This window comes from Pongo abelii, chromosome 6, assembly GCF_028885655.2.
Source record: "Pongo abelii isolate AG06213 chromosome 6, NHGRI_mPonAbe1-v2.0_pri, whole genome shotgun sequence".
NCBI classification, from domain to species: domain Eukaryota; kingdom Metazoa; phylum Chordata; class Mammalia; order Primates; family Hominidae; genus Pongo; species Pongo abelii.
This window is the reverse complement of record NC_071991.2, coordinates 2,253,694-2,275,823: the sequence shown is the minus strand read 5'-3', so window position 1 is coordinate 2,275,823 and position 22,130 is coordinate 2,253,694. Positions and strand designations below refer to the sequence as shown.

General features: G+C 55.5%; 3 protein-coding genes across 39 annotated transcripts in view; 2 read left to right on the top strand and 1 right to left on the bottom strand.

Moving 5' to 3' along the window:
* Positions 1-3,374: 3,374 nt before the first annotated feature.
* On the bottom strand, positions 3,375-21,852 carry NUDT1 (nudix hydrolase 1). Of its 6 annotated transcripts, XM_024241302.3 has the most exons (5): positions 11,899-12,402; positions 11,347-11,476; positions 10,156-10,319; positions 4,517-4,662; positions 3,375-3,691 (listed from the first exon to the last, which is right to left on the bottom strand). In XM_024241302.3, exons 1-5 carry the CDS (start codon positions 11,934-11,936, stop codon positions 3,519-3,521), a joined length of 651 nt encoding a protein of 216 aa, XP_024097070.1. In that variant the 5' UTR covers positions 11,937-12,402; the 3' UTR covers positions 3,375-3,518. The 6 variants fall into 6 exon arrangements, with proteins under 6 accessions (XP_024097070.1, XP_054401696.1, XP_002817686.1 ...); XM_054545721.1 differs by lacking the exons at positions 11,347-11,476; positions 11,899-12,402 and adding an exon at positions 21,834-21,852; XM_002817640.5 differs by lacking the exons at positions 11,347-11,476; positions 11,899-12,402 and adding an exon at positions 12,710-12,864.
* On the top strand, positions 12,720-20,189 carry MRM2 (mitochondrial rRNA methyltransferase 2). 3 transcript variants are annotated; one of them, XM_002817637.6, is made up of 3 exons: positions 12,720-12,804; positions 14,775-15,064; positions 18,905-20,189. In XM_002817637.6, exons 1-3 carry the CDS (start codon positions 12,797-12,799, stop codon positions 19,345-19,347), a joined length of 741 nt encoding a protein of 246 aa, XP_002817683.2. In that variant the 5' UTR covers positions 12,720-12,796; the 3' UTR covers positions 19,348-20,189. The 3 variants fall into 3 exon arrangements, with proteins under 3 accessions (XP_002817683.2, XP_063581950.1, XP_054401695.1); XM_063725880.1 differs by having other exon boundaries at positions 12,725-12,804; positions 14,775-15,186; XM_054545720.2 differs by having other exon boundaries at positions 12,732-12,804; positions 14,806-15,064.
* Positions 21,496-22,130, top strand: part of MAD1L1 (mitotic arrest deficient 1 like 1) — a 414,737-nt gene continuing 414,102 nt past the window's right edge. For 15 of the 30 annotated variants that reach the window (XM_063725878.1, XM_063725875.1, XM_054545712.1 and 12 more), the window contains exon 1: positions 21,518-21,623. The gene's annotated coding sequence lies outside the window, so the exon portion shown is untranslated. Of the gene's footprint in view, positions 21,624-22,130 lie in introns of all 30 variants that reach the window. The other 15 variants (XM_054545706.1, XM_063725870.1, XM_063725865.1 and 12 more) reach the window with 11 other exon arrangements.

Genomic DNA, 22,130 nt, shown 5'->3' with positions numbered 1-22,130 from the left:
CGTCGGGCGTGGGGCACGCACGGTGAATTTTCTAGGGACTTGCTGCAGTCAACACCTGGAGCCCTGGTCTGGGAGTGGCCTGTGGGATCCAGTGGCCTCATGCCCTGTGCCCATATGATGACCCCATGTGTGCCCGTGTCCACACCATGACCCTGTGTGTGCCCGCGGTCTCCGGCCTGGAATACAAAGGCGTGACGGAGAGCTGGGGCTCTGAGAGTCGGCGCTACAGCAGCTCTGTTCTCATCCCCTGGACTCCCTTGATTTCTGGTGGCCAGTGTTGGGGTCTGCGCTGTGTGGCACTGAGGCTGGATGGGCTGGCAGAGGACAGGTGGGGGCGTGGGGGGCGTGTTCCATTCCAGCTGGGGCTTTAGAGGAGGGATAGCCCCCTTTTAAGTGGATTTCCTTCTCTGAGGCGCCTAGAGCCCTCCTCCCAGGCTCCCGTCACGCACTTGCCGGCCCAGCCACCTGCTCACAGAGGGAACCAGTGGTCTTCCAGGCCCCTTCCCTTCTCTGGATGAAGAAGGTCATTCTCCTGAGCTCTGTGGGGCTGGAATGTCCGCCTCAGGCCTGGGTCTGCTTCTGCCCCGAACCCCTTTTGTGGAAGGCACACGGGAGCCCAGTGGACCCCTGCACTTCTCCGGAGCCTGACGCCCCTCCCTGGCCGGGGAGAGGTGCTGGAAGAGGCCCGCTGGGCTCCAGGGTTTCCGAGGTCCCTCCATTCCGCAGATGCTCGCTGGCCTCCGGGGCGTTCCCTCCTCTGACAGAGAGTGCTTCCCTTCCGCCTGTACCTACGGGCAGCTCATGGCCCTGGGATGGAGAGGGGACTCCTGTGTGTGCCCCGCAGGCAGGTGATCCATCGTCCACTGCGAGTCGGCCAGAGGGAACGGCTGTGCCTTCTGGCTCTGTGGGCTGTGCTGACTTGGTGGCTGTGGGGCTCGGGCCCAGCCCTGCCCTGCGGGTTCTGCCGGTGCCTTCCTGCTGTGAGGTGGGCTGCTTCCTTCTGGCCAGATGAGCAGAGGGCAGCGTTCCCTTTGGAACCCGACAGGTGGGCTGTCCCGGGAGTCCCTAGTCCACCCGAGTCTTGGGCTGCGCTGCCTTCTGACCCCCCACTGCAGAGACAGGTTCTCAGTTGCCATGAGTGGCACCATGACACCTGAGCCATGAAGCGTGACCCCGTGTGGGCAGAAGCCTGCAAGGCCTCTCCGTCCACCCCGCACCTTCCTGGGGCCTGTCCAGCTGCAGGACCATAGAGGCTGTGGGGAGTCGTGGAGGGTATCAGGCGCTGGGGCCTCTGTGTCTCCAGAGTAGGCAAAGGACGCGCTCCTGACACAGCCCTCCAAGGAGAGAGCAAGACTTGAGAATGAGCTTTTCTGAAGGAGCTTTCCTGGCAGGGACTCCGGGGTCGGTGAGTGTATGAGAGGCCACATGCCTGGCGGCATCTCCCTGTGGTGGAAACTTCAAGAGCAGGGTCTCAGGGTCCTCGTGTCCAGAGGCTAAGGATGGAGGTGGAAGGGAGGAGGGCAGGGGTGAGGAGGGAGCAGGAGGGCAGGGGTGAGGGGGAGCAGAAGAGGGATGAGGGGGAGCAGAAGAGGGATGAGGGGGAGCAGGAGGGCAGGCGTTGAGGGGACAGGAAGGCAGGGGTGAGAGAGCAAGAGGGCAGGGGTGAGGAGAGTAGGGGTGATGGGGAACAGGGGGGCAGGGGTGAGGAGGGAGCAGAACAGGGGTGCAGGAGGGCAGGGGTGAGGAGGGAGCAGGAGGGCAGGGGTGAGGAGGGAGCAGGAGGGCAGGGGTGAGGAGGGAGCAGGAGGGCAGGGGTGAGGAGAGCAAGAGGGCAGGGGTGAGGAGAGCAAGAGGGCAGGGGTGAGGACAGTAGGGGTGAGGGGGGGGCAGGAGGGCAGGGTGAAGGGGGGGCTGGAGGGCAGCGGTGAGGAGGGCAGCCTGTCTCCCACGTGTGGTGGCCACTTCCTGTGTGCCCTGGCGTTGGCTCCGTGGAGGGGTGGGCACTGGCTTTGGAACACTTCCCTCCCCTCCCTCCTCTGCCACCCAGTGCCTTCTAAAGGGTAGCAGAAAAAGGCCTGCTATGCAGGGGTGGCAGAGGCCACTTTCCTTCTCACAAATACTTCTTGCCCTGGCCCTGTGCTGCCCGGGCAGGTTCCCAGGCTCAGGCGCTGAGAGGCTGCTTACTGCTGCAGGTGGAGGCCCCGTGCTGGAGGGAGAGCGGGGTTCCCCACATGCCTCTCCAGCCCTCCTGCTGCCCATGGCCCAAGCCCAAGCCTGTGCCGGTCATTGTGGCCTTGCCCAGCTGGCAGGGACAGCTGCATGTGACGCTGGTGGAGATGCCAGATGCCGCCTGCCCTGTGAGGATGGCTGGTGGGGCCGTGGGAGGGGGGCTGCCAATCATGGTGAAAGGGGACATTTTCATTGGGTCCTCGTGGTCCGTGTCCTGTGTACTCGGGGTCACTGTGCAGACAGCTGCCATTTGTCTGCCAGAGACCGTGCAGGCAGGGAGACAGGTTTAGGGCTCTGAAGTGGGGCACGGGGACTCCGAGCCGAGGGATGTCAGGGCGGCTCTGTGCATCTGAGGCCTTTGCCCTTGCTTTGCGTGTCAGTTCAAGTCCAAAGCACTTTAGGAGGCCGCAGGGATCAATACCCAATACACCCAATAAACTGGAATAGTTTACACATGACCTACATTTTGGACGGTTTATCAATAAACACGTGTGAACAACTGTTATTAAACATGTGTATGAAAGTTAGGCAGGGAGGGGACTAGCCTCTGAGGCATTCACCCTGGGTTTTAGCCCAGAGCCCTTGGCCGAGCCTCAGCTTCCCACACTGTGCAGGGGGGTTTTGAGAGGACACATCCCCAGCTTGCGGCACTGAGCACCTGTGCCCCCGCCCTCGGCCAGCTGCCCACCTCAGGGACAGAGTCTCCATCCTCTCTCACCTCTGTGCAGCAGCGTGGGCTGAAGCCCAGCACATCTGGCAGCTTCCTGTGGACGGGACCTGGCAGGCTGTGCTGGTGTCCGGAGAAGGATGTTTGAAAGGTTAGAGACCAGCCGGGCGCGGTGGCTCATGCCTGTAATCCCAGCACTTTGGGAGGCTGAGGCAGGCGGATCACCCCAGGTCAGGAGTTCAAGACCAGCCTGGTCAACATGGTGAAACCCCATCTCCACTAAACAGACAAATATTAGTTGGGTGTGGCAATGTGCGCCTGTAATCCCACCTCTTCGGGAGGCTGAGATGGGAGGATCGCTTGAAACTGGGAGGTGGAGGTTGATGTGAGCCGAGATTGTGCCACTGCACTCCAGCCTGGGCAACAAAGTGAGACTCCATCTCCAAAAAAAAAAAAAAAAAAAAAAAAACAAAAAAGCCACTGCTAGAGACCTTTATTTTCCTTTCCGTCCAGTTAATTCCAGACAAAACCCAGCTCTGCGCCACTCAATGCCCCCAGGTGAAGACGGTTTGCGGCTGTTCGGCAGTCACATCTCCTGCCCAGGGGCTGCCCTGGGCTCCCGCTAGACCGTGTCCACCTCGCGGAGCGTGTAGTCCAGGATGGTGTCCTGACCCTGGAACTTGAAGTAGCCGTGGAATTTCTTCTTCTGAAGCAGGAGTGGAAACCAGTAGCTGTCATCAGGCCACATGTCCTTGAAGGGGATCTGGTCCAGCTGGAACCAGCATGGGCGCATTTCTGTACCGAGGGGGTTAGAGGAAGCACTGAGGTGCAACCCAAACTTCATGTTTAAAAACATGTTTTTTTTTTGGCCGGGCGCGGTGGCTCATGCCTGTAATCCCAGCACTTTGGGAGGCCGAGGCGGGTGGATTACGAGGTCAGGAGATCGAGACCATCCTGGCTAACACGGTGAAACCCCGTCTCTACTAAAAATACAAAAAATTAGCCGGGCGTGGTGGCGGACGCCTGTAGTCCCAGCTACTCGGGAGGCTGAGGCAGGAGAATGGCCTGAACCCAGGAGGCGGAGCTTGCAGTGAGCCCAGATTGTGCCACTGCACTCCAGCCTGGGCGACAGAGCGAGACTCCGTCTCAAAACAAAACAACAACAACAACAAAACCATGTTTTTTTGTAGAGATGGCGTCTCACTATGTTGCCCAGACCGGTCTTGAACTCCTGGGCTCAATGATCCTCCTGCCTCGGCCTCCCACAGTCCACAGTGCTGGGATTACAGGTGTGAGCCACTGCGTCTGGCCAGCCCAAACTTACACGGACTCTCTGAGGAGTTCACTGGGTGATCGTGAGGAACCTGACGATTGTTTATGTTTCATCCTCATGACCGTGGTTCTCATTTTAGGGTGGGTGCAGAGCAGGGGCAGGTACACTACTGGAGCCTCAGTGCAGAGACCACGGCTCATGGGCCCCACGCTGGCACTGTGGGGTGGAGGGGGACGCAGGCTGCCCGGTGCCTGGCACTCAGAGATGGTTTAGGCGGATGGCCTTTCTCCCAGCCAGGAGATGGGACCCGCACAGTGGGGAGGGGGAGCAGGCCTGGTGAGACTCACCGTCGCTCTCCACAGGGGTCCCCTGGATGCTGTCTGTGCAGAAGACATGCACGTCCATGAGCTCAGGCTCGCCCACGAACTCAAACACAATCTGGCCCACCTTGTGCAGGGCGTCCACTGTCAGACCGCTCTCCTCCTGCAGCTCCCTGTGGGCAGAGGGGGGCAGGGGAGGGAGGCCGTCAGGGCATGGCGCCATGCCCACACGATGGCAGGGAGGAGGAGCTGGGCATCTACACATAGCCCAGGGAGCCACCAGAGTGGATGGGAGACCCAGGAGGATGTCCCCCAGAATGCATTAGCTGGTCCTGACCTGGCTGAGCTTCAGAATCAACTTGAACTTTGAAGACACTGATTTTGGTTGAGAGGCTCTGGGGAGGGGCCTGGAGATGGTGTGGAGCTGCTGGTGGGAGGGACGCAGTTCTATTCTAGTGCCCTCTGTGTACCAGTGACAGCCCAGGCCCAGTGGAGTCCAGCCACTTGTCCACCATCTCCAGACCCGAACGTGGCAGGGTTGGGACTGACCCCAATTCCTTCATTCCCGGTTACTTGCTTTTCCGTGGCTGAGCATCAGAGCCCACGCAGCGGTAGTTATGACCGCCGGGGCCCTGGGACGCTTGCTCCGGGAACCTGGGCCCTATACTCTGGGCCTGTCTGCCCAAAGAAATGTCTTTCCAGCCTGGTGCCTCTTCTCTGAGAACACAGGATGAAACCACAGGCTTCTATGATCTCTTTCCTGAAGGAGGAGCTCTGGTTTTAACTCTGGTCCCCAGGCTGACCACATGGACACGTGGCCTGGGCCTCTTCCTACGCCTTCTCGGGACATGCTCCCCACAGCTGTGCCTGGAGGAGGTGTAAGGGGCTGACCTCACCACAGGGTGCCCAAGTGCTGCTGCACCTGGGAACAAGCCCTTCCCTGCTTCGCGGCACACAGAGCCAGAAGGCTTCCCCGAAGTAGTCTAACGCTGTTGCTAATTTAAACATTACATATTTGTTGTAGACAACCAGGAAACGAAACGCCATGAACTCATCACCCAGGAATGCTACCATTTCAGTGTTTTTCCTTTCCTCTTTCTCCTCTGTACATCCCTTAAGAAATGCAAACATTAACCCTTAATAGCTTAAGTTAAAAAATAAAAATGCAAACAGGTTGGGTGCAGGGTGGCTCATGCCTGTAATGCCAGCATTTTCGGAGGCCAAGATGGGAGGATCGATCGCTTGAGCTCAGGAGTTTGAGACCAGCTTGGGCAACATGGCAAAACCCTGTTTCTACAAAAAGGACAAAATTAGCTGGGCATGGTGGCACTCGCCTGTAGTCCCAGCTACTCAGGAGACTGAGGTGGGAGGAATGCTTGAGCCCGGGAGATGGAGGCTGCAGTGAGCTGTGATTACTCCACTGCACTCCAGCCTGGGCAACCGAGCTAGACCCTGTCTTAAAAAAAAAAAAAAAAAAAGCAAACATTATACACACTTTATACCTTGGGCTTTCCACGCAAGAAAGGAGGAGTGTGTGACATTCCACACCTCAAGGAACCCAGCTGGCTTCTCAACTCCTGTTTGGTATGGAAGAATAAAATGTTCCAACTTCGGGTTATGGTGGAAACCTGTGTTGGGCACAGTGGTGCTGCTGACCTCCTGATCTGAGCGTTTGCTTGCTGTGCTCAGTCGGGTTCTTGCTCAGTCCCTCAGCAGACACTTCCCGAAGACCCACTCCATGCTGGGACCCTGGGGATGCACGGGCCACAGCCGCTGGGCACCTCAGTCTCCTCCTCTTACCATGCCCGGCTAATTTTTGTGTGTGTGTGTGTGTGTGTGTGTGTGTGTGTGTGTTTTTCTGTAGAGACAGGGTCTTGCTATGTTGCCCAGGCTGGTCCTGAACTCCTGGGCTCAAGCGATCCTTCTGCTTTGGCCTCCCAAAGTGCTGGGATTTCAGGTGTGAGCCACCGTGCCTGGTCTAAATGGTCTGATTGAAGCGATGCCTCCTCAGCTTAAACTGCAGGGACTGCAGAGGAAACGGACCTGGAATCAGCATTTATTCATACAGATGGCTAATTAAAGTTGGACTTGAGCTAAAAAGTTAACGTGTGCTTCTACTTGGGTACAAATGGCTCCCCAATTAGATGCAACAGAAGTGCTCAGTGGGGCCTCACCCGCCTCTTGGTGGCCGGCTGTTGCTCGTCTTAAAAAGCGTCACCTCCCAATGGAATGTTGTGACTGATTTTAGTTAATCTTCCCTAGCACACGGCAGCGTAGGAAGCATCAAGAATCTGCCGGGAGACAGAGCTGAAGCTCCATTTCCCAGGCTGGGAGCGCCAGGCAGGCGAAGATGACGCTGCTTCAGTTCTGCCCAAGTGTCTGCTCTATCCATGGCACTCAGTTCCCCAGGCAGAACACGAGGAACAGGATGAGAAATACGTGAAACAAAAACACAGGGTGGTGAGGCCTCCGTGGCGTGGGGAGGTGGGAGTCGGAGGTTCCGGCGCTTCCCATTGCTGCTCCTGTGTCCCTGGCCTCGCTAGTGTTTGGGGATCAGGGATGCTGTCTAGAAAGGTTGGCTCACACTGTGCGCCTGAAGCCCAAATCTGCACACCCCCACAATTCAGTACTCCCCACGTGCCTGTCCCCTGCCCGGCAGAGGAAGGTCTGAGTCCAGCCCTCTGGACTGGGGCTAGGCGCTCAGGCCTGCCCCCTGCAGGCGAGCGGGGAGGGCGCCTAAACTGGCTCTTGGCCTGGGAGTTAGGGCCCATCCTGGGGTCCTCCTGACAGAATAGGACTGGGTATTGCATGGATAAAGCAGGGACCAGCCTCCCCGGAGACCGGGCTGCCGAGGCTCCTCCCTGCCGCCCCCTCCTGAGCAGCAAGGGCCTGGGGTGGCCCCAGGAGCAAATCCATTCAGACTCGCAGGTACTGAAGCCCAGGGCCGTGCTGGTGGCCTGTGGCTGATGGTACGTCATCCCCTGAGGGCGAGGCTGTTTGCGCAGGGTTCCCGGGGCCCTGGGACCCCATAAGCACCAGCCTGTCTGGCTCCAGTGTCCCCCATTCCTCATGTTTGCAGATGCTCCCCAATGAAGGATTTTTTTTTTTTTTTCTTTAAGACAGGGTCTCGGCTGGGCACGGTGGCTCACGCCTGTAATCACAGCACTTTGGGAAGCCGAGGCGGGTGGATCCCGTGAGGTCAGGTGTTCAAGACCAGCCTGGCCAACATGGTGAAACCCCCGTCTCCAGGTTACACCCGAGGATGAAAGTCACAGGCTTCCGGCTCTGTGCCTCAGTTCCCCCCCTCAAACCCTGGTCTGACAGCAAGCCACCGCTGTATTCAGCATTGAGGGTCTGGAGTGATGGTCCCTCTGTTTGTGTAATATTTACAGAGGGTAGGAGGAAAATTCCTTCGACCGTGACAAAGTTCAGAAGAAAATAAAGCAGGGCTGCCGAGGGGGCCTGTGCTTTGCTTGTCACCGGCAGGACAAGAAGCGGAAATCCAGCCACCTGGAGCTCCTCCATCCAGCCTCCTCGGCCCCCGCTGCCTGCTCCACTCACACCCCCCACTTCTCTGCACAGCTGGCGCTCCTCCAGCCCTCTGTGCTTCTGCAAATGTCTCCTTCCTCCCTCCTTCCACGCCCTCCCAGCCAACGTCAGGCCCTCAGAGCGTTTTCCTGGTGCCCAGTTATTCTCCCTTCCTTTCTCCTGGAGGCCCCTGGCCACCAGGTGTGGACCAGACTTCCTTCTGCAGGTCTCCTGAACCCGGCAGCCAGACGACACGAGAGCTCCACAGAGGCAGGGACTGACCTGTTCCTCCTCATGTCCCCAGGCCCCACACAGAGCAGCGCTCCAGAAATCCATGAGCTGATGGGCGGTCTTAGCAGATCAAAGACAAAGGGCTGGGCAGAGAACCCCCGGGGCCACCTTTCCTGTTTCCTGTGCTGTGGTCGCTCTGCACACACTCCTGGCAGGGACACACTGGATGCCCGACTCACACCCAGTGGTCCTCCTCCCCAGCTGCAGCCCCCAGCACAGAGCCTGTCGCACTGGCATCTGCCACAGTGACTGATCAAATGTGTCTGCGTGGCTGTGGCCCGGGGTCCCAAGCCTTGGAGGGGAAGCACACACAGGGCTCTCCAAACTGAGGGTTGGGACCCACGTACCCCGGGAAATCGGCGTAGTGGATTGCAATTGAAAAAAGGGTCAAGCCAGTGGCCCACGCCTGCAATCGCAGCACTCTGGGAGGCCCGGGAGGGAGGATCGCTTGAGCCTGGGAGTTAATGAGACACCATCTCTACAAAGAATTAAAAAACGAACCGAGCGTGGTGGCATGTGCCTGTGGTCTCAGCTGTTCGTGAGGCTGAGGCAGGAGGATCGTTTGAGCCCAAGAGTTTGAGGCTGCAGTGAGCCAAGAGCGTGCCATGGGTGAGATCCCATCTTTGGAGAAAAACAGAGAAATGAATCGGAAAAGTAGAGCCCCCTTTTATGTAATAAGGGCGGCTACTGCAACTTATTTTAGCTGTACCTGCACACCTGAGTGTGTATACTCTATCAGAGTATAAAACATATTTCTTACTGCAGGTTGTGATGAAAAAATTGGAAAGCCACTAGGCTGCAGCGTCCTGGCTTTCCTCCGTGCCAGGGCCCTCTTTACTCTGTAGTTCTCCTCTCCAGGCAAGCTGGCCTACCTTTCTCAGAACAAAAACATAAACGGGGGCTAACGTCTGTGCAGCGATGTTTACACAGATGATCTCATTTACCCTGTGAGGGGTGAGGGGCGTCTGGAGGACTGTGTGATCTTGGGTAAATGGCTCAACCTCTCTGGGCTTCAGTTCCTTCCTAGGTGAAGCTGGCTATGTTGAGGATGCAGTGAGACTTTGTGTACAGTGGGTGTGAGATAAAAGCGATCATCAGCTCCACTGAACAAACAGAGGAACCAAGTGACTGACGAGCCCTTCGGTGACAGTGAGGGTGCTGGGAGGGTTCAATTCAAGCTGCTGCACAGAGGCTTCCAGATACGCCCTGCAGCCCCCAGCACCACCGCACCACAACAGCTAACACACACTCAGCACGCACCACACACCACACACCACCACGCCACAACAGCTAACACACACTCAGCACTCACTGCACACCATGCACCACCGCACAACAGCTAACACACACACAGCACGCACCACACACCACGCACCACCGCACAACAGCTAACACACACACAGCACGCACCACACACCACGCACCACCACGCCACAACAGCTAACACACACTCAGCACTCACTGCACACCATGCACCACCGCACCACATCAGCTAACACACACAGCACGCACCACACACCACGCACCACCACGCCACAACAGCTAACACACACTCAGCACTCACTGCACACCATGCACCACCGCACAACAGCTAACACACACAGCACGCACCACACACCACGCACTATTCTAAGTCCTTCGAGTTCATTTCCTCATTTTATCTTCACAAGAGTCCTAAGGGCTGTGGACTGTTCTTCATTCTGAGATGAAGACACTGAGGCTCACAGCTTAACCCCCTGCTCCAGGTCACTTAGCTCTAAGTGGTGAAACCAAGGGTGTGGCCCTACAGCCCGAGCCCCTGTGCCCTGGGAAAGCCGGTTCCACAGCCAGACCTGCCCCGTCCTTACCTCCTGGCCCCATCCTCGATGGTCTCTCCTTCTTGCACTTTGCCCCCGAAGCCATTCCACCGGCCGGCCCCGAAGCCTCGCTTTTTCATGCCCAGGAGAACTCGCTGAGGCTGCAGGACCAGCACCAGGGTATAGAGCCTGGAGGCGCCCATGGTCCCTGGATTCTGAAAGGAAGGTGAGAGGGCAGTCAGCCATGACGTGCTTGGAGGAAGCACGTGCCAGGGGCCAGGAGGAAGGGGACGTGCTCTGGGAGGCAGTGGGGGGCGGGGGGTATGCTGTAATTCCCCAGCCCTGCCACATGTGGCTTCCCTTGTGGCAGGTGGAAACCTGCCATTGAACCAATGATTTTCTAGGGTAGAAACAGAACCCAGTGGTCAGCAGGGCTGATCAAGCAGAACAGAGGCCGGCGCTACCTTCCTTCTCCACAACTCAGTACTCAGGTGCAGAGGACAACATCACCTTTCCAGAGCGCGCTCTTGCTCCTGCGTCTACCCCCAGGAACCCCCTGCGCATAGGCACACAGTGGGGAACAACAGTCCCCGTGCCTGATTGGCACCAAAATAACCACGCAGTTTATCCTGTGGTCCTCAGGTCAGGCTTCAACTCTGGCCTTTGGATTAACAGGAGCTTCTTTCAGTCTAGTGGGACCTGGCCTCTCTGTAGCAGGCTTCCAGATTCCCAGGAAATGTGTGGCTGTAGACACAGGTCCACCCAGCCAGGCCTGGCTAGTCCTCCCTCCTGTGATAGGAGTTTATACCCCATTCACTCTGCTCCTACTGTGGGACCTGGCACCCAGGGGGGCCACTGGAAGTCACAAGAGTCCTTCCTGCTCCCATAGGTGTGCAGGTCCAGGTCCAGGTCCAGAGGACTCTGAGGGCGATGCCTCCGCCAGGTCCCTGCTGAAAAAAGGACCCTGGAGAAATGCTGGAGGGCCAGGACCAACTTCCCTTTACTAATTTTGAGACAAGATCCTGCTCTGTTGCCCAGGCTGGAGGAGAGTGCCGTGATCGCAGTTCACTGTAACCTCGGCCTCCCTGGCCGAAGCCATCCTCCTGCCTCAGCATCCCACATAGCTGGGACCACAGGCATGAGCCACCACACCCAGCTAATTTCTGTATTTTTAGTAGAGATGGGGTTTTGTCATGTTGCCCAGGCTGGTCATGAACTCCTGAGCTCAAGCAATCCACCCACCTCAGCCTCCCAAAGTGCTGAGATTACAGGCGAGAGCCACTGCGCCCAGCCAGGACCAACTTTTCTGGGGTCCACACCTGGACAAGACACAGGGTTCAGGACCAGTGATCCTTCTTGGAAGTTGCGGTGTCTGAGAAAAGGGACCAGATGATAAGGACGGGGGCAGGGAAGCGCTGGGTAGAGGAAGTCTCTGGCTAGGGCTCCACCCCCAGGCCTGTGCCCAGGGACCTAGGTGAGGACAGGCATTTCTGTTTTTTTTGCCCAAATGTTGCATTTCCCAAGCCCGCCACGTCCCCGTCCTGTGCCTATAAAAAAACCCAGATCCTAGTGGGCAGAGACACAAGCCGCTGGACGTCAAGAGGACGTGGAAAGCACACCAACAGGCACCAGCAGGCCATCAACTGGCGGAACCGAGTTTGGCAGGGGCAGTCAGAGGAGAGCCCAGGCTGCTCAGCAGCCCGACTCCAGGGGAAAATCACCTTCCCAGTCCAACTCCCTTCTAGCTCCCCCATCTGCTGAGGGCAGATTCCACTCATAAAACCTTGCACTCACTGTCCAAGCCGCCGTGTGATCTGATTGCTCCGGTACATCAAGGCAAGAAACCCGGGGATACAGAAAGCCCTCTGTCCTTGCGATAAGGAAGCGAGTCTAATAGCTAACACAAGTCACCTACAAGGCTAAACTGAAAGAGCACCCTCTAACACATGCCTACTGGGGCTTCAGGAGCTGCAAACATTCACCCCTAGACACTGCCGTGGGGTGGGAGCCCCTCAGCCTGCCTGTCTGTATGCTCCCCTAGAGGCTTGCGCAGCGGGGCACTGAAGAAGTGAGCCACATCCCCATCGCACGCCCTTCGAGGAGGACAAGGGAACCTTTCCCATTTCACTGAGACTAGGTCCTGGTGGCGGAGGCAGGTCAGACAGGGTAAGTGGGTTTGTGGCTGAGTTTCACACGAGGCCCGTGTACTTTGTCCCGACACTGATCTGTTCCTGCCAGAAGCCACAGTTTGCAAAGTAAATTTTTGTGATTTACTCCTGGTCTCCCCCCAGCCTCCGCCCCGCTCTCCCGGTCTCCCCGAAGCCCCCGGCCCCGCTCTCCTGGTCTCCCCCAAGCCCCCGGCCCCGCTCTCCTTGTCTCTCTCCCAAACCCCCGGCCCCGCTCTCCTCGTCTCCCTGGAGCCCCCGGCCTTGCTCTTCTGGTCTCCCGCGAGCCCCCAACCCTGCTCTTCTGGTCTCTCTCGAGCTCCCGGCCCCGCTCTCCCCCAAGCCCATGGCTCGGCTCCCCTGTTCTCCTGCCGCCCGCAGGCCCGGCTCCCCTCCCTGGTCACCACGACTCCTGGAATCCCCGCGCGCGCTTTTCGTACCTGCACCGCCACTTCCGGGGGCGGGGCCTATGACCAGAAGTGAGGCCAGGCAGTTCCGGCGGCGCGCTGCAGGCGCGGGGAACACCCATGGCGGGGTGAGCTGGGCTCTACTGCTGTGCGTGCAGACGGCGGGAGTGGTTGAGGGTCCGCCCCGTCGCCTTCCTCGGTCCTGGCCTCGGGGCTGGGTGCCGAGCGCTGGGCACCGTCGCCGCACTCAGCGAGCGCGACAGGGGCGAGGCCAGGATTCCGGGTCGCAGTTCCCCGGGAGGAGGGCGCCCTCAGGTCTCCAGGGGCAGGGCCGACAGGGCCGGCAGGCGCGGCTGGGCCGTGGGGAGGCAGGGGCCGGGGGCGGAGTCCAGGTGCGGGGGGCAGCGCAGGGGCCCAGATCCAAGGCGCCGGGGGCGAGCCCGGGGCGGGATTTCGCTTCGTGGGCCGGGTAGCTCCATTGCCCACGCTTCCTGGGCTGTCGAGTGGGCTCTGGCCCCCGGGACCGGCCTGTGCCATTTTCCCGGGAGACCCCATAAGCGAGGGGAAGACAGCGACTCACGGTCAGCAGTCAGTGCCTCCTGGCTGGTCAGCACGGTTTGGTGTTGCAGAAGCTAGAAGCTTTGGCCTTGGAGCCTTGGGGGTAGTAACTTTTATTTATTTATTTAAATCAGAAAGATGGACATAGAGACCGGGCTTGGTGGCCCACACCTGTCATCCCAGCACTTTGGAAGTCTGAGGCAGCAGGATCGTTTGAGCCTAGGAGTTCGAGACCAGCCTAGGCAATATAGTGAGATGCCATCTCTACAGAAGGTTTTTAAGAATTAAAAAAAAAAGAATTAGCCCAGGCATGGTGGTGCACACCTGTAGTCCCAGCTACTCAGGAGGCTGAGGTGGGAGGTTCACTTGAGACCCAGAGGTTATGGCAGCAATCAGCTGTGATTGTGCCACTGCACTCCAGCCTGGATGATAGCAAAACAAAAATGGCCGGGTGAGGTGGTTCACGCCTGTAATCCCAGCACTTTGGGAGGCCAAGGTGGGCTAATCGCCAGAGGTCAGGAGTTCGAGACCAGCTTGGCCAACATGGTGAAATCCCATCTCTACTGAAAATAGAAAAATTAGCTGGAGGTGGTGGCACACACCTGTAGTCCCAGCTACTCAGGAGGCTGAGGTGGGAGGTTCACTTGAGCCCCAGAGGTTGTGGCTGCAGTCAGCTGTGATCGTGCCACTGCACTCCAGCCTGGGCTATAGAGCGAGACCCTGTCTCGAAAAAAAGAAAAAAAGAAATGTGACTGGCCGGACCCTCTGTACTAGCTGTCAAAGCCCTGGAACTAGGTCACTAAGGCAAGGATCTGTCCTTATGAGGTTTTCTTGCAGCCTGTCAGCCCAATGAACATTTTTGCCAGATGAAAAAAGAATATTACTTTAATTAATTAATTTACGTATTTACTTATTGTTTGAGATGGAGTCTCGCTCTGTCGCCCAGGCTGGAGTGTAGTGGCGCAATCTCGGCTCACTGCAACCTCTGCCTCCCGGGTTCAGGCGATTCTCCTGCCTCAGCCTCCCGAATAGCTGGGTTTATAGGCACATGCCACCACGCCCGGCTAATTTTTGCATTTTAGTAGAGGCGGGGTTTCACCATGTTGGTGAACTCCTGACCTCAGGGGATCCACCTGTCTTGGCCTCCAAAAGTGCTGGAATTACAGGTGTGAGCCACCATACCCGGCCCCCTAATTTCTTTTTATAAGGACATCAGTCCTATTGGAATAGGGCCTACCCAGATGACCTTGTTTTAACTTGGTCACCTCTTTCGGGCACATGGGTGTATTTGGGCCCTGTCTCCGAATACCCCCATATCCTGAGGTACCAAGGGTTAGGAGATCAACACATGAATTTTGCGAGGACACAGTTTGGTCTGTGATGCCTGCTTTCCGGCTGTGTAGCCTTGTCAGTTCACACCTCCTCCTGGGCCTTGGTGCCCCGTCTCTAGAAATGAATGAGTTGATCCGAGGGCCCTCCCAGCTCATGACCTGCCGTTCTGTGTGATGTCAACCTGCCTGCTCCTCTTCTCTCCCACCAGGTACTTGAAGCTGGTGTGTGCTTCCTTTCAGCGTCAAGGGTTCCACACTGTTGGGAGTCGCTGTAAGAATCGGACAGGCGCTGAGCACCTGTGGCTGACCCGGCATCTCAGGGACCCATTTGTGAAGGCTGCGAAGGTGGAGAGTTACCGGTGTCGAAGCGCCTTCAAGCTCCTGGAGGTGAACGAGAGGCACCAGATTCTGCGGCCCGGCCTCCGGGTGTTAGACTGTGGGGCAGCTCCTGGGGCCTGGAGTCAGGTGGCGGTGCAGAAGGTCAACGCTGCAGGCACAGGTGGGCCTCTGCACTGCCGTTGGCACGTTCTGGCTACGCTGAGGCTGAGTGGGCGTGGGCAAGCTGCCGCTGCCAGTGGATGTGGGACAGTGGAGCCCTTCTTTGAAGGCGTGCGCTTCCGGGTGGGTGGTTTAGCAATGGTGATGATAAAAATAGGATGCTGCCATTTTTAAAATGAAAGACAAGGTAGAAAGGTGCAGTGAACATGGAAATCACCTCGCATGAGACCACCCGCAGGTACCAGCACCAGCACGGTGGTGTGCATCCTTCCAGGCTTGTGCTTGCATAGATCCCTCACATTTTCAAAAGCGATGTTGTGCCATACTTTTCTTGCTAATTTGCAGCCTTATTGGAGCTATTTTTGCTTAATAATACATACATATATGTATTTTATATATATATAATAATAATAATTATTATTATTTTTGTTCTTTACCCCCCCGCCCAGACGGAGTCTCACTCTTGCCCAGCCTGGAGTGCAATGGTATGATCTTGGCTCACTGCAACCTCTGCCTCCTGGGTAGCTGGGATTCTTCTGCCTCAGCCTCCCAAGTAGCTGGGATTACAGGCACCCGCCACCGCACCCAGCTAATTTTTTCTTTTTGTTTTTTTAAGTAGAGACAGGGTTTCACTATGTTGACCAGGCTGATCTCGAACTCTTGACCTCAGGTGATCCGCCCACCTCGGCCTCCCAAAGTGCTGGGATTACAGATGTGAGCCATGGCGCCCGGCTACTCTTAATGATGTATTGACATCTCTCCCCAACAGCACAGCTAAATTTCCAAGTCCCGTAAGCCCCGGGGCTTCCTGGTGGCCCCACTGGGGCTGCTCCCTCTGGAACCTAGAAGAGGCTTCATGGCCAGGGCTATGGATTCTCCGCTCTGGGTGAAGCTGAGACGCAGTTTTCATCTGTTTTATATCTTAGGGTTTTGAGTAAGATTTTCTATATAAAAAGGTTCCCCTGAATAATGAGATCAGCCAACCGCCCATACAACTGAAGACACTGTTGTCATTGGGAAAGTTTCATCCTATTCCATGTAGTGCTTGCACCGTAGGTTCTTTAACCAGCTCCTTCACTGTGGGCATCAAGGTTGCTTTTGGCTTTTGGCTGGGATGCGTGTGCTGTGGTGAATATCCTTGCCATTTATGTTTCCTGCTGTAAAGCCAGGGTAGCTGCATGCGCTGGCATTTGAACAGGGTGAGACAGTCCACCCAGAGCTCTCCTAAGTCTCTCCCAAATACCTTAGAGTAGGGACACTGGTCCCCATTTATTGGTGAGGAAACTGAGGCTCAGGGTTTCATGACTTGTTGAAAGTGCAGACCTGGAATGCTGGCCCCCTGGATCTGCATATCCGCCTCACTGCTGGTTTGTGGTAGGTTTGCCATGAACTCTTGGTGTCTACCTGCATCCCCTTGGGTGGCCCCTGCCCATACCTAGGCCAGGATATGCCTCTTCGGGCTTTTCAACAGCATTTTAAAAAATTTTTATTTATTTTTATTTTTTTTGAGATAGAGTCTCACTCTGTTGCTCAGGCTGGAGTGCAATGGTGCCATCTCGGCTCACTGTAATCTTTGCCTCCTGTGTTTAAGTGAATTCCGGCTAATTTTTGTATTTTTAGTAGAGATGAGGTTTTGCCATGTTGGCCAGGCTGGTCTCGAACTCCAGACCTCAGGTGATCTGCCCGCCTTTGCCTCCCAGCATCCCCGAGGTGCTTCCTGGTGCTTCCATCATGGTCGGCCTGAAAGCCTTTTTTTTGTTTTTCAGCTCAACATTTATTGACTAAATAAGTGAATTGGTGTTGGAAATGTCAGTTCCTTTTCTCATTGCTGAGCTTTTCACTGTGGAGTCCTCCTAGTTACTGATTTCAGTGGTTTCTGTTCCCCTAAGTGCTCTTGAGATGAAGCAGGAGAGTGGCCCAGTGTGCCTTGTAGGAGGAAGTGACAGAAGGAGAGAGCGTGAGTGTGATCTGCCTGGGCTTGTCCTCCCGGAAGTCACAAGCATGCAGCCAAAGCTGTTTGCCTTCGGTGGAAATTTCCCAAGGTTGTAACATACTGGATATTATAGGAGCGAAAGCTCAGGAGCATAAAGTGAGGCATGAGGCCGAGCGCAGTGGCTCACACCTCTAATCCCAGCATTTTGGGAGGCCAAGGGGAGGATCACCTGAGGTCAGGAGTTCGAGACCAGCCTGGGCAATATGGTGAAACCCCCGTCTCTACAAAAAATTAGCTAGGCGTGGTGGCATGTGTCTGTGGTCCCAGCTCCTTGGGAAGCTGAGGTGGGAGGGGTCGCTTGAGCCTGGGGGAAGTCGAGGCTGCAGTGAGTTGAGGCCATGCAATGGAGTGAGGCCCTGTCACACACACATACACACACACACACATACACACACACAAAGATAACTTGCTGGTATTTGAGTAACACCAGTTATAAAACTAAAAAGATGCCTTTGTGTCACCTTACCTAAAACAAGACTTGTTGCCTATAACTGATCTCAGAATCTGCCTCCCCCTCTTCTCACTGTACCTACATTCAAAGCCCCCCCTTCACAAGCCCAATGCCCTCATCTCCCCAACAGTACCCTCCACCGAGGAGGGCCTTGGTTCTGTTGAGAAATTGTCAGAGTTGATAAGCTAAGGGTATAGTTACAGATTTTCTTGTTCAATCTGCTTAACAGAAAGGCTGTTCCAACGGTAGGGGGAGAGGAAGGGACCGTGTTTCATTCCTAGTTTAAACATTGGAAGTCCAGGTATTTTGAAGATTACCTCATTTTTCAAAGGCAAAACCCCTCAATCTTCAGCCCAGGAAAATGGGACACCTCACGGCTCATTTTAGCTGGGTCTCCTGAGTAGCTGAGACTACAGCTAATTTTTACATTTTTTTGTAGAGACAGGATCTTGCTATGTTGCCCAGGCTGGACTAGAACTCCTGGCCTCAAGCAATCCTCTTGCTTCAGCCTCCCAAAGTGCTGGGATTTTAGGTGTGAGCCACCGCACCTAGCCGATAACAGTTTTTGTATATTATTTTGTATCTGTTCATTTTCCTCATCTCTTGACTTGTTTCCAGTAGTTTCTACATTGAAAGCAATTGGATTAAGCTGGAGAATGGATTTATTGATTTAATCCAGAGGCACTTTATGTACTAGTATATTATTTTCTTTTTCTTTTTTTTTTGTTTGAGATGGAGTCTCGCTTTGTCGCTGAGGCTGGAGTGCAGTGGTGCGATCTTGGCTCACTGCAACCTCTGCCTTCTGGGTTCAAGCGATTCTCCTGTTTCAGCCTCCCGAGTAGCTGGGATTACAGGCACATGCCACCACGCCTGCCTAATTTTTGTATTTTTAGTAGAGACGGGGTTTCCCCATGTTGGGCAGGCTGGTCTTGAACTCCTGACCTCAGGTGATCCACCCGTGTCAGCCTCCCAAAGTGCTGGGATTATAGGTGTGAGTCACTGGGACTGGCCTATTTTCTATTTTAGTTTATCCAAAAGAGCACTGAGAGATAAGAACCCTTTCACAGAGAGTGAGCCTTGGGTAGTGAAATGATATCAGATTTGGAATCAGAAGTCCTGGTGCCTGGCACAGGTCTGCCCATGGCTGAGGTTGACTCTAGGACAGTCACTTCCTGTCTGGGCCTCAGCTTCTCAGATGTTAAGGTCCGCCACCTCCCCCACCATGTGTCTTTATAGGATGTATAGATAGAGAAGGCCTGTGTTTACCTTTTTGCACATTAGCTCTTTGCCTTGGTCTTGACATTTTATTTTTATTTCATCACTTTGTTGCATGTACTGTATTTTTGTTAAAAGATTCAGGGTGTAAATAAGTAACACATTCACCATTTCTTCCATAGATCCCAGCTCTCCTGTTGGCTTCGTGCTTGGGGTAGATCTTCTTCACATATTCCCCCTGGAAGGAGCAACTTTTCTGTGCCCTGCTGATGTGACTGACCCGAGAACCTCACAGAGAATCCTCGAGGTGCTTCCTGGTGGGAGAGCAGATGTGATTCTGAGCGACATGGCGCCCAATGCCACAGGGTTCCGGGACCTCGATCATGACAGGCTCATCAGCCTGTGCCTGACCCTTCTCAGCGTGACCCCAGACATCCTGCAACCTGGGGGGACATTCCTTTGTAAAACCTGGGCTGGAAGTCAAAGCCGTCGGTTACAGAGGAGACTGACAGAGGAATTCCAGAATGTAAGGATCATCAAACCTGAAGCCAGCAGGAGAGAGTCATCAGAAGTGTACTTCTTGGCCACACAGTACCACGGAAGGAAGGGCGCTGTGAGGCAGTGAGGATTTCTTGTGCCATTTTCATAATGGTCATTAGCTCCTTTTAAGCTAGAAACGTAGCCTGAGCTCCTTCCTGAAGAGTTCCTGGGAGATTTGAGCTGATTTTGGAGATGGAGCAGGACGAGTGGGGAGTCTCTCTCTCTCTTTCTCTCCTCTCTCTTTTTTTAACCAAAAAGAAATGACAAAACTAAGTTCAGGGGCCATGGAAAATGAAAAAGTCCGCTATATTGTGATTTGTGAAGAGAAAGTTATCAAGAGAAAGAGGTGAGGATGGAAGGATGGAGAAAAACAGACTGTGGGAAGGATCAGAAGGAATCCGCCAAGGCAGGGATGGGTGTGCCCATGTGTGCCTTGACGAGACTTCATCTTACAGACTGTTAAACTGTCACACAGAAACAGGCCTTCCACCCCTGCTCTGAGAGCACCACGCACAGGTTTCCAGTTCTTAGTGTGGCTGTTTAAAGTAGAAAATCTGGGGGCTGGCTGAGGCCACTCATGCTTGTAATCCCAGGGCTTTAGAAGGCTGAGGCTGAGGGATTGCTTGAAGTCAGGAGTTCAAGACCAACCTGGGCAACATAGCAACACCTCCTCCCCATGTCTACAAAAATGAAAAACCAAAAAGCAAACCAAAAGAAAAATCTGAAATTTCCATCTGGGGATTAACTTCTGCCTTTCTGGTGAATAATATAGCAATTCGCGCATTCTTCAAGCAGCAAAAGTTCCCGGAGCAATTAGGGAAGACGTATGGTCTGAATTTATCCATGCAGTGGGTCTGCTTTGTTCTTTGCTGGAAATTTATATCAGTGTCTGGGCTCCCAAGAACATAAAGGTAATTGCCAAAGCAAGCAGTGATGTGGTGTGTTTATTTTCTTTTACTCTTCTAGGAACTTGACGCAGCTTTATATTTAATAAAATAAGAGATTGCATTATTTTAAGGGACTTTCATGCTTTGAAGTTTAGTTTTTTTTTTTTAAACTGGCTTCCTCACAGCCATTTCCTGGAGGTGTACTTATCCCTCAAGAAGAGTTTGTTGACTGTAACTGTGATTAAATTCCAAGGACCAGTGGGGGAAGTCTGGAAACCCAGGAATCTCCATCAGGGATCTGGGGCTCTGTCCAGCTCCCCGAAGGAAACTGCAGGTCAGATGCTTTGATTTTTTTTTTCTTTGAAACGGAATCTCACTCTCTCACCCAGGCTGGAGTGCAGTGAAGTGAGCTTGGCTCACTGTAAGCTCCACCTCCTGGGTTCATGCCATTCGGCCTCAGCCTCCCGAGTAGCTGGAACTACAGGCGCCCACCACCACGCCCGGCTAATTTTTTTTTTTTTTTTTTTTTTTTTTGTATTTTTAGTAGAGACGGGGATTCACCGTGTTAGCCAGGATGGTCTCGATCTCCTGACCTCGTGATCCGCCTGCCTCAGCCTCCCAAAGTGCTGGGATTACAGGTGTGAGCCACCGCGCCAGGTCGCCAGATGTTTTGACTTTTTATTTCTGGTTGCAGTCAGGTTGTTAGGTCCAGGGACTCTTGCCCTACTCCACCTCGTTCTCTTCTCATTCCATTTCATTCCCCGGGCACACAACTTGGAAGTCTTTTTCTCTGAAAGAAGGAAAATTCATTGCAGACCCTTAGGAACAGCATCTTCTTAGAGGGAAGCCAGGGGCTGGGCAGAGACGGGAGGAGGAGAGGAAGAGAATTTGGAAACGAGTAAAAGGCACGCTCTTCTCAGGAAGACTCCAATTTGAAGGATAGACAAAGGTTACCATAATAATGGTGGGGCCTGACTTCACTCCGTTGGATGCTGTGCCCTGGCTTGCAGAGCACTGGGAAGGTAGCCTAGTAGCATAAATTGCATTTCTAGTGGGCCCAGAAAAAAGCAAAATAACGGGTTGATTCAAGCTGATACTGAGTAGCAAAATTTTGGGAGGAGTCAACAGTGCAAGTTTGTCCGAGGAGGCTGCCGTGGGCGCGGCTATTCCATACATTACGGCGCGAGGCGAAAGCCTTAGTGGAAGCGCGTCCTGCGCGGGGCCGGGGGTCCCCGACTGCGCCCTGGCTCAGCCTTCGGTTTCGAGTCCTTTCCGTGAGGAGTCTCCCGGGGGTGGCGGCTCCGGGTGCGGAAGCAGAGTCCCCAGGACCAGCCGGTGCGCAGACTCGGTTCTTTACGGCCCGATTGCCACCCAGGTCTCGCGAGAGCGCAGGGGCAAGTGTCGCGATAAGTGGGCGCGGGCGGAGCGGAGGGAGATCCGAGCGGCGGCGGCAAGCTGGCTGCGGTCGTCTGAGGTGAGCGACTGGGCTCGCGCTGGCGGCTGGGTCCCAGGGTCCCGGGGTCCCGGGGGTCCCGGGAGTGGCAAGGGCGGGGCCGAGGGCCCGGACCGGGTGTGCTCGCCAGGGTGGGGCACAACGACCCGGACCCCGCCTCAGGACCCCACGCCCGCCCCGTCTCCCATGGGCGCTCTCTCCTCTCTGTGCTCTCCCCTTCTCCCCACTCACCTGTCCCCACTCCCCACTTCGGGCTGTGCTGGGGACCGCGGGCCCCTCGCCTGGATCTCCGCAGCCGTCCCTTGTGCCAGGGCGGGCGGCCGAGGGGCGCGTGCTCGTGGCCCCAGCACCGGGGTCCCAGTGCCTGCCGTGGGGGTCCCCGGGCTGGGATGCCGGCGCGCCGAGGAAGGGGCCTGAGCTGGCGCCTGGTGGAGAAGTGGGGGCTGCAGGGACTCTTGGCATCCTGGTGGCTCGCGCGGGTCCGCTCTCAGGAAGGGGGCGTGTGGGCCCGGTTTCCCCTCGGGGATG